Source organism: Coffea arabica, chromosome 2c (genome assembly GCF_036785885.1).
Source record: "Coffea arabica cultivar ET-39 chromosome 2c, Coffea Arabica ET-39 HiFi, whole genome shotgun sequence".
In the NCBI taxonomy this organism is placed as follows: Eukaryota; Viridiplantae; Streptophyta; class Magnoliopsida; order Gentianales; family Rubiaceae; genus Coffea; species Coffea arabica.
Window position 1 is genome coordinate 71,421,498 of NC_092312.1, and position 11,503 is coordinate 71,433,000.

Here is an 11,503-nt window from a genome sequence, read left to right on the forward strand (position 1 = left end):
AATATGATCACGAAAATGACGTAATTTTTCGACGAAAAACCGCAATCCAGTGTAGAATGTTGCCTGAGGAGAGAAAAAAAAAAAGTTGGACACAAAAGACTATAATAACATAATAGAAAAGGAAAATAATAGTATATAACTCCTCAAAATTTTATGAAAATTTGACCTGGAAAAAAGTCATGATTCTGGGATAAGCAGATGGACCAATTTGACTTCAGAACTTTGGGCTTGCTTCACTGTCTCTACTCGGTCCATGTTAACAACCAATTGTTTAAAATTTTGATTAATTATTTTCGCTAAGCACACAAATTTGGTGGCAAGAAAAAGATTAATTTTATTGATAAATTCTAAAATAAAATCATGAGATAAGAATATAAACATCCAAAAAAAGGTTTAGATTATTGCTTGGAATAAATTAAAGCTATCTTATATATATATATATATATATATCTCAGTAACACTGTATCTTATATATATCAGTAACACTGTATCATATAACTTTTGAGTTAGAGAATAGAGAGTTTAGGCAAGAAGAAGACGGCTTCGTTTGGGAGTGGAGGATTCGGACAGAAAAGAAAGGGAAAGAAGAGAAAGTTAGCTTTTCTTTCATTTGTTAGTTTTTAGTAGGAAAGAAAAGAAGGGAAATGGAATGATTTAAGAGGATGAATAGTATGCAAAATTTTTCCTTCCAAATTGGAGAGAAATGGAGAGAAAATTGGAGGAAGCTTATGAAAGTTTTTTAAAATACCCATTTTATCCTTAAAAATGTCTTGAACAAATATTTAATGACTTTCATATCCAAAATTATTCCACTAATTCTCAAAACTCCCAAACAACGTAACAATCCCTTCTCTTCTCTTCTCTTCTCTCATAACTTAAGTTTTCCCTTCTTTTCTTTTCTATCCTAAACTCCCAAACTTAGCCTAAAACTGATTAGGCAAATTTCCTCTTTCATAGAGGAGAAAAAAAAGTTGAAATTTGAAAACGGAATAAAAGAAGCTTTCTGATATTTTTATTACTGCGAAACCTTTGGGAAGAAAAGTTGGAACTCCTTGACCTATAGCACCAAAAGATGAGATGGGAAAGTCACCGCTGCATTTTGCTGCTGATACTCACCACCTCAACCATCAACCTTCCTTTCTCTCGCGTCTTTGCTGCTTCTGCTACTACTAATACTGGTATGTGTATTATTCCTAATCTCTGCCTCTGTTTCTCAAATCCAAAGTTATTCCTGGTATGTGTATTATCAGTCAGACATATGCACGAACATATACAAGGCATGCCACGCGATCACAGATGAATTCACGGTTATTTTGCATTCCATAATTTTTTTCTGACCCTTTACATTGTTTATTCTCGAACCCAAATTTTGTTTTCATCGTTTTTTGAGTTTTTATTGTTGAGGGTGTTTGTATGTTTTGCTTATCTTTTGCTATTCAAGAATTTTGCTTCAGATGGTCATTACTGCCATACAGTAGTATATTTTGTGGCTTTAAACCTATCAAAGACAATTCATAATGGTTTTCTACAATTGTTTTGTTTTTACTTCCGTTTGGGTGGGGTGAAAGGGGGAGGCGAGGTTGGATTATTTGTTGAAGTGTAGCCTTTTACTAATGTAATGGTAGTGGTAGTGAAAAATATTTATGAGGGTGGTGCGAAATCATTAATACCTAATTGTAATGCTAAAACCTAAGCTAGAAACAACGTCTAGAGATTTGGCTTGAAATGGGCCCTTAAGTACTTCAAAGCAACCGAATTACCCTTGGAGTTATTTAATTTAACAGGATTCATCTGTTTAGATTTGAATTCCTGTCTCTTCTTGGAAGGTCCACATATTTTAAAGATTGAATTTTTACACCAGATTGAGGCAATGGTCAACCATAGGCTACCTTTCCCGCAGCTTTTACAATTTTATTTCTCATTCAGCAGTTTAGTGAATCTTGTGACGTGCTTGTTGTTTATTTGGGTAGTTAAGAAGGAAGACATGGCTTCGCATATTAGTTTAATAGGAACCTTAAGAGGGTTTAGACTGTTGATTGTGCTTTAGAATGTACACCTTTCACCTGATTATCTTCTTGTAGTTGTTTTTCTGGTCATATATGGAAAGTGGACCAGCGGCATCCCTCACTGTTGGTTATTAAGGAGAGAAAGCATCTGATATGCGGAAACTAATTGAGTTTAATAATTGTCGAAACATTGTGGATCAGGAAACCATAAGAAGCTAGTAAAATTGCTCCTTTCCTTAATGGGTATGGTTTCTAGCGCCTGATTTAGGTTAATTTTTCAATGAGCTCAAAATGATGAATCTAAATGTTACTTAAAATCGTTGAGGGAGAATGTAAGTAGTGATGGTCATAACTAGGTGATGGTAGGTTTCTAAATGTAATTATGGTATCCAATGCATTAGACAAACTGGAAAGACCTTTGGGAGTTTGTTTTGATTCTTATGTGCTTATCAAAGTTGAGGAAACTTTTGGAACAAGGCAAGTCAACCAACTTCCAGTTTAGCAGCAAGTAGTAGGCTTCCGATGACCAACATATTAACAGAATGCTGGTACAACAGAATGATGACATGGATGGCCTGTAAAATACTTAAAGATGTCTAAGAATGTAGCAACCCATAATACGATAAAGCTTCCACTTCCAGGAGAATAATTAGGAGATACTCAAGATTGGTGGAGTCTTCAAAAAGATGAGCAGATTTAGAAATCCCTGGGAATTAGAGGTTCTGGGTTCAAATTCCTCCTTTGCCCTCCCCGCTTCTTTAAGTCCCGCCTCATTCATCACTGCTAAAATAAAAAAGGCCAAGGTGACCTTGGTTTAGTGGCTAAGGTTGGCAAGGAATTACCCCCCCTCCCCGGGGGGGCTTGCTTTTCAAATCCCACGTCTCTCCTGCTTAATTTGGAAAAAAAAAAAAAAGACGAATTGGATGTGCATAAAATGTTGGTGCTAAGAATTGAAGGAAAGCAAAGGATAGAATAACTCGTAATGGGTAAATGGAACAGTATACAGGTCACTCAAAGTAAAGTATGTGCTAATAGTGCGGAGCCCAAAAGATAGGTTACTTCTGTCCCAGTTGTGCTAAAAACTTGGAAGGTAAGTGGGTCTTCAACACTTAAAATGCCAAAACTGATTATAATATTTCAAAACCAGTGCTTGAGTCTCCATTGCTATCTTTATAATTCTGTAGCTTGGAAAATAGAGTCTTCTACAAGGCTGAAGTGATTGAGGAATAATCCACGATAATAAGAGAACTTGAAAAATGGCAATCTTATGTTCTGAAGAAGGGAAGATACCATTTGAAATTGAAAAATTCCTACGTTGCTCACATTTTTCTTCTGGAGCAAGGTTTACAATCTAACTTGTGTAGATTAATAAATAAAACACATAGCATGCTTTGAGCAGCTTGTATACCCTGTATGGATTCCTTAACAACAAATATATTCTTAAAGCATCAAAAGATCTGCTAATTTGTAAATAAACTCTGTTAATATATATGGTGGTTACTGTGCTTTTGAAGTTCTTGACATCCTCCTAATGTGTCTTTACGCCTAAACTAAGGAATTGAATTTTACTTCATGCAGAAAAAACTTCTGGTGTTTGTGTATCTCCTGGTGGGCGCTTCCCACCATTTCTAGATGAGGGTAAGCCTCCCAGAAAAGTAAGCAAGGGACATCGGGATCTGACTCTTTGCAGGGTTTTTCGCCATAATACATGCTGTGATGTAACCCAAACGCATCCAGCTTTTCTGTCTATCAGGAAGTTGGCTTCAGCTGGAGAAGCAAGCCAAGAATGCTTACACTTGTGGGAATTGTTGGAATGTTCCATCTGTGATCCTCGTGTTGGTGTACAGCCTGGACCTCCTGTAATATGTGTATCGTTTTGTGATAGAGTGTATCAAGCATGCTCGGATGCATACTTATCTGTGGATGCTAAAACACAGGTTTGTTGTGCTTTAATTAAGGCCTAGATATGTGGTTTTCCAGTTGGCCTTGTAACAAAGTAGCAAATATGAAACTTTGCTGAAGCTTCCTATCTTTAGTTTGCGAGGGAGCTTGATCCATGGAACTGTTCTATGTTTTTCTTTGGTGTTGCTTCTTTCTTCTTTTCCCAAATCTGATTCAGTAAAGTTAGCAAAAACCGTTCAAGGGAGCATGTGAATTATCTTCAAAGTGCTCCTTATCTAGAATATTGTTATGCCAATGCCCCTAATTTTCTGTGTATAAAAAATATTACCTTAAGTTACCTCATGCATTATGAAAAATTTACTCTCTTATTTGACCATTACATGCCAGGTTCTAGCACCATGTGGATTAAAAGACTTTGTGTGTGGTAGAGCCTCAGAATGGATCTCTAATGGCACAGATCTCTGCCGTGCTGCAGGTTTTTCTGTTAAGCCATCTGATGATCCTCAAGAATTATCATGCTATGGTGGGAAAGCTAGTCTGGATTACGTTGCTGATCTCTGGAAAGCTTCAGAGTCTAGGGTTCCACAAGAAACAGAAGGTTTGTGGTCTTTAGAAGATTTCAGGCAATGGGTGGAGGCAATGCCATTCAGTGAAAAAGTTTCTTGGGCAGTAGGAGGAATGGTTCTTACAGCGGGACTGATATTTGCAAGGTTAGACAACTTTGTTAATGGTATCAAAAGCATCCGCCATGTTTTCTACTCGAGTCACAATACTTATGTCTATGGTTTGATGCTTTTACTATCTGAAGTTTAGTTCATCTACTGAATTTTTTGTATCATATTCATGCTAGTTGAACTTCATAAATTTGTGGCAACTATGCATAATGAGCATTCTGTGCTGTCTTGGTCTATAAGAGATCAAGCAGGAGACACATACTTCGGTTTAGGTTGTTTGAAATGGAAGTGTTGAACAGGCTTAGTTTGATGACCAAAAGTTTCTGAAATGGACTTTAGGGAGACTGGTGTTATACACTGTGACAAATTGAGTTTAGAAACAGGAATTGGAGAAAGGCTGTCCATGTGGTCAATATGTGAAAGGTCAGCTTCTGGACTGGTAAAAACATAATAAGAGGTGCTCCAGTATCCCTTGACTTAATCAGAAACACATTTGGGCTTAGGATGCAGACCAAATCAAACAACCTTGAGTAAATGGCTTTAGTCAAATCAAGGTTATATATCTTTAAGCAAGGTAAAAGTTCTTTTATTGGCATGAGGCCTGGCTCTGATGAGTTGAGGGTGGTCACAAAATCTCTCAGTTTGTGACTCAAGAAAGGGTTGTGAAGAATTTAAGCAACAGCTTCACACGCTTTAAGCAAAAGCTTCACACACTTTTCTGGTCATCTGTTTGCAAAGTAAAGTTGCCCTGGGAGGAACATATGAAAGGTAGGTTTTAATCAGCTAAGGGGAAATCAGCTCTGCTGAGAGGGGACAGAGACTGATGAAATAGTTTCAGATGCCGTGGAGATAAAACTTTGAATAAACAGGATCATAGAATAGTGTCTTATTATATAGCTTTAAAAGTGATACCACCAAGGTTGTAATTTTTAGGAATGCAAGGGTTTGTTTCTCTGAAGAGGAAGGGAGCTTTTGAGAAAGAGGTTTGAATCTGGTGGAGATGGAGGACTATAATGATGGGTTGTGCTCTGGGGTAGGGAGTGATGATATATAGTTCAGTTGCAGAAATTGAGCTTATACCTTTGAATGATTACCTGTATGATCTACCTCGGACTTATGTGGCATCCAACTAACTGGTTGCTCTAGCAAAGTTTAAAGTGCAATTAGGCTTTTTCATTGCGAACTATGAAGTGATAATAGAAGATTAAAGGAATCCAGACAAGATAAAAGCCAAGGAAAGGTCCATTGTGACAAAGGGAAGAAAGTGGGGATAGTATGCTGATGGAAGTTGCAATTGTGGGTTGTTCCTTGTGTTTATCTTTGTTTTCTGTCCTTTCCATATTGAAATGTTTAGGTAGTCTTTTGGTGCTAATTATAGTTCGTTTGATGGATGGTAGTTTTTTTTTTTCATTTGTCTATTTGAAGTTTCACGTTGGTGCAGCATATTTTTTAGCTCTCAGTCTTTGGGTTATGTAAAATTTTGGGGAGAGAGAGAGAGCTGTTTGTGTGCATCTCTTCTTGTCCGCGTCAGTGGATTTGATTTGAGATGGGAGTTTCTTCTTTGACAATGTCCAGTAATCACATTTTCCTCAACTTATGGAGCTTGCAGCATTTATATCAGACATTAGCTGATCAATAATGTTAAATTTTACATTTTATTTTCCATATATTGTCGAAGATTTTTGCTCCCAACCTTTTGGCTCCTCTGGTTGTACAAATGACTTTGTATTTGGAACATGCAGTCAAAGGAAAAGCCGTAGCCAACGTCAAAAGCACGCTGCTCTTCAACGGACTGCAAGGAAACTGGGAACAAAGATGAATTCAACGTCTCCTCCTGGTCGGGGAAATAAAAAGACAACTTAGTGATGAATGTCCTTTTTTTTTTTTTTAAATGTAATTAACCATGTTAGTTTATTGGCAGCTGTTCTTATATTCCTGTAATGCCTATAGTTTGTCTCCAACGCTGCTTCTAAATGTACAAGGATTTGCTTGTCTGAAGGTTTCTGGTTGTAACTTTACAAGCGATTTTGGCAGGTTGATATATCAACAGCTATAAGAACAAAGGTCATGGCCTAAGAGTTAGGCTTTTCTTTGTTGTCTGGGTGGGGGTTGAAACAGGGTCTACCTTTGTTGTCAATTTGTACTGGGATGTCTAAACTCTGAATCCTCACTGGCGAATTGAAGCCACTCAATTTATGATTGACCTGTTAAAGGCATAAATCTGACTGCCACCGTTTTGGTCCTCTGCTTGTTCTTCTCATCCTTCCTTTGTATTTTAATGGAGAGAGTGGGACTCTTTTCCAATGATACAGCAGAGAGATTCATAACAAAACTTGAATGTGTGGAAGAGCCTTGAAGCAATGCCCAAAAAAGTACCAAATGGACGGTTCATTAAACATGGCACAACTTTGTGGTACAATACGAAGGATTACAACAAAGATTGCAATGACGCTCACTTACCAGTCTTCCCTGGACGCTCACTTACCAGTCTTCCCTGGAGGCTTTCATCTGCAAAGCTGCTGCCTCGTAAGTGACTTATTTAGCCTGTTTATAATGTTGGTGATCCTTTTGGAGTGTAAAATCTACTAAATTTTTTGAGCATTTTCAACTGCCTTGAATCTCTCACAGATTCATGCCTTCAAACCCACGAGGTACAGAAGAGAAAATGGAAAGCAAAATTCTGCATGAGTTTCTTTAACGGGTCTCATAAAAAATGCAAAAAAAGGTGGCCGCCGTAGAATTTTGGGTACCCTTTCTCTTGTGGCAGGGCAGTAGAAGTGGAGCAAAAACTATAACCATCAAATGCACCAGTAAATGGAGAAAAATTAGAACCGAGGTTAAGACTGATGCAAGGAGCAATTCCAGATTCAAATGCCAACTACAAATACTAAAACAACTCTGATCTCTAAAAGTAATCAAGTGAAACAGTCCTGTTTCTCCACATCACACTTAATACCAATTTACAAAAATCTTCATCACTTGTCCACGATCATAAATTATCGGCAATGGTAAAAAATTTAAATTTCCATGGCCGGAGTAACAGCTTTCTTCCCGAATCTTGTTTATGAACAGAAGATAACGAATTTTACATAATTCCTTGCTGCAGAAAATCCTTGCTTCCATTTCTGTTAATACTTTAGGCGGCTCCAATCTTCGGGGGCTGTTCGAACAAAAACAAGAAAAAGCAAAATAGAAAGAGCTTTAAAACTATTAAGTTAAATATCATGCGGTTCAGGTCTAAAGGGGAAGGAAAGAAGAATGCAGAACGAATATTCTTAGGAAACTTTGCTCATTCAAGCCATCACGGGTTCATCTTAAGTTGGATCTTGTTTACCTTTTTAAGAGCTACCTTCGAACTGCTTGATGCTGGTTTTAGTATCTCAAAAGAACAGATTAGTGATTCATCAACACTCAGCAAAGCACCGGCATTGTCGAATTCTCCACCATAGTTTGGTGCTGAAAATATTGTCACCAATCTTCGTTTAGCGAAAAACTCGTATCCATCCTCCACTACCTAGCGCAAAAAGCAAATGTAGTCAGGTCACTAACATGACTTGGAAGGCTTATTTTGTTGGCTGCTCTACAAAATGGCAGCAGGCAGATGCTCTTTACAAATGTGAAGGTATAGAATTATGAAAGCATGGCAAATTCCCTAGATATTAATATCAGAGATGCGACTATCATGCAACCTGAAATGGTTATGTCCACAAGGAGCTTACTGAAAAAGAAAGCAGTATACCTGGTGACCTCGACATATGAGGTCCAAGTCATTTTTGTCCAAGAACTCGGCAACTGTATCAGCTCCAAAAGTACACGAAACGCCTCGATCACTATCAGACCAACCCTTAATTCTAGGATCAGGATCAGACCACAGCAGATCACAGAGGAGGCCATTATCTGGAATCTCAGTGGGTCGTTGAATCTCATTTATTTGGTCTAAATTTTGTAGTTCAGGGGAAAGTCCGCCGTGCATGCAAAAGATTTTTTCATCTATGAGAGCAGCAACAGGCAGACAATTAAAGCAGTCGGTAAATATCTTCCATAGCCGAACATTGAACCTCCTTTTACATTCATCATAAAATCCATAAATCCGGTTGATTTTTGCATCTTCATGGTTTCCCCTTAGAAGGTATATTTTGTCAGGGTACCTAATCTTGTAAGCTAATAATAAGCATATTGTCTCCAAACTCTGCTTGCCTCGATCAACATAATCACCAAGAAAGAGATAGTTGGCAGAAGGAGGATAGCCACCATATTCAAAAAGCCTCAGCAGGTCTTGGTACTGTCCATGTATGTCGCCTGCAATAAAAACAACATATTAGGAAAACAACATATATAAACAAGAGAAAGAAGAAAAGAAACAAGTAGAAAGCCAGAAACTTTTGCTGCCACGGAAGGATTAAGTGCTTACAATGCAGATTATCAACAGTTAAGGTGGCATTTAGTCAAGATTGTGTATGACTAATTCTTCAAGCTGGCTATTTCTAGTTTACTTTGTTACTACCAAATGTCTTAAATGCAAGGACTTACTTCTGAAAGAAAGAAAAAAAGGATCAACAGCTGAAGTTGTTAATCGCATATTTGAGTAAGCATTCTTGGACAAGAGCCAAACAGTTAAAGTGTCACTCACAGCTTTGATATTCACAAAATCTTCACTAGAACTTCAAAATAACCATATCATTAACATAGCAATTAGCAAAGAGATTCTGCTTCCAATCTTTCCAACAAAATGCTCACATCTAGACCTTTGCTAGCCGTTACATGATGTTAGCGCACATTTGGAAAAGCAGCCAAACAAATCAGGTACAGTAAATACGCCTCTTTTGTCCATGAGAAATGTTAAAAAATGCAAACTTTTTCCTATCACCTTTTAGATACTTCAGTTTTCATTCTGAATCATTTATTCATCTTAATTAATGTCAAAATCTCTTCTTGTTCAATAAAAGTGTTGAAACAGATTACATTTGCATCGAGATGCTCAGTGAATTTCTTATCACCTATAATTGACTCCATTTGTCAATCAGAAATTACTAATCCATCTGTTGATACTATCGCCAGATGAAGATGGGTGTTGACAATTGCACGAGCACGAAGATTTCCTCTTCACCACGTACTTATCTAAAACAAATCGGCTTTTTTACCCATGTAAAAACAATCAGCAATGCCTAAAACAATGCCACTCCAAAGATGTCATTTACATCCAATGAACCAACACAATGATCCCAATTTCTCCAATAGTGCATGTCCACAGAGACATGCCAATTGCCAACTCAAAATTTCAATGCAAGAGCAGAGACCAATCCAACACAACCCTCTTGTAAAACTAGGATGAAGAAGAGAACAAAATCACCTGAACCAAAACCACTTTCACAAAAAGAAAAAACTCATCCTTAATGAGCACGTACTGACAATCCTACAAGGCATAATTGGTAACGATACACTTCCAATTTCCTTCGTTTTTGGGACCTTTTCGAAAGGAAGGGAGAAAAATGGTATGCATCACAAATTAATTATACCAACCACAACTATCACCCTCTTAGCTATGCGATTCAGGAGCTTAATTAAACACCAACCAACAAAATGCATGTACAAGGGCAAGACAGGACTACAACCAAAAAGAAATGAAAGGCAGGAAAATGATTACCACAGATCCTGATGGGAGCATGAAGTTGGAGAAGACTAGGCTGAGATAAAAAGATTTGACGAGCGTTGACACAAAGCTGCCGGATCTCAGCCTCAGATAGCTGAACCTGCTTCCCTCCTTTCCCTTCCAACAGTCTCCTTATTATATCATCCAGCACCCCTTTAGCCATCATTCCCTCCATTGTCATCATATTCATTAATTCTTGCCAAAAAGAAACAATCCCTTTTTCCCTCTTCCCCTCTTTCCCTAGCCAAACCAAGGAACGAATCACTCAAACAAGGAAATCCCAGAAATTCCAGTGACTTTCTTGACATAAAAATCAAGTCTTTACATGTAAAGAAAGGAAGAGAAACGCAAAAATAAGAAAAGGGTCTTGAGCTATATGCGCTGAATTTTTTCTGTAACTGCTGGATTGGATTGGATTTGGATGTATCTTGATTGCCTGATGATGAGTGGAATTAATGATTGATTAGGAGGAGGATGAAGATTGAAGCCTTATGTTTGAAGCTACAATAATACTTCCAGAAATCAATAAATCACCTTTTGGACCTGTCAATATCTCTCATCGAGTGATGCGTGCTATGCTCGCCTCTATAGCTTTTCTTGTGATTAGGATAAATGCTTCAACAAATTAAAAAAAAAACAAAAAAATGAAGATTCTCAATTCAATACAAAAATGAAAAAAAAAAAGGAAGGTTGAAAAATTCAAAGAAAAGTGGGCAAAATGGGGATTAGAAGATGTTTGACTAAAAGGTCGCGGGGGCGCACGATAACTTTCATTAGTTAGTTACAAACGGAGTTAAAGTTTCTGGTTGGCTAAGGTGGGATGAATCGATATGTGTCTGGTGTTTAGGCACACGTGCAAACTAATGCCAGCAGTCCTTGGTTTGGAATTCGAAAACGCGGTTGAGGTTATTGCAGGCAAAGCGTGTTTTTATAATCCCCGGGTGAAAGCGCGTTTTTCCACGAGGGCTTCATATCATCTCCTTGGTTGGGAGTAAGGAGTTAGGACCGTAGGGTGTGTAGGTCTGCCAATGGATCGGATTTGGATCTCGACCCGACCCAAACCTGCCCAATATATTCGGACACGGATATAATTATAATTATTTCGTTTATTTGGAAGAATAAATTCAAGACCTATTGGATATTTGATTCTAATTCGGTACAAGTACAGCTAATTGAGTTTGGTCCAGAATATTCAATTTCGATCCGGATCCAACCCACTCACATGCCTAGTAGGTTGCTAATGGATATTTATATATCACTTTACTTGTAGA

General features: G+C 37.7%; 2 protein-coding genes across 2 annotated transcripts; one reads left to right on the forward strand and one right to left on the reverse strand.

The window, feature by feature from the left end:
* The first annotated feature begins 854 nt into the window (after window positions 1-854).
* On the forward strand, window positions 855-6,825 carry LOC113727693 (folate-binding protein 1). The gene is made up of 4 exons (XM_027251990.2): window positions 855-1,178; window positions 3,585-3,943; window positions 4,296-4,618; window positions 6,325-6,825. The coding sequence occupies exons 1-4, from the start codon at window positions 1,073-1,075 to the stop codon at window positions 6,443-6,445; spliced, it is 909 nt and encodes a 302-aa protein (XP_027107791.1). The 5' UTR covers window positions 855-1,072; the 3' UTR covers window positions 6,446-6,825.
* Window positions 6,826-7,397: 572 nt separating this feature from the next.
* Window positions 7,398-10,995, reverse strand: LOC113727694 (serine/threonine-protein phosphatase PP1 isozyme 9). The gene is made up of 5 exons (XM_072076330.1): window positions 10,767-10,995; window positions 10,227-10,668; window positions 8,322-8,881; window positions 7,917-8,096; window positions 7,398-7,742 (listed from the first exon to the last, which is right to left on the reverse strand). The coding sequence occupies exons 2-5, from the start codon at window positions 10,420-10,422 to the stop codon at window positions 7,719-7,721; spliced, it is 960 nt and encodes a 319-aa protein (XP_071932431.1). The 5' UTR covers window positions 10,423-10,668; window positions 10,767-10,995; the 3' UTR covers window positions 7,398-7,718.
* Window positions 10,996-11,503: the final 508 nt, after the last annotated feature.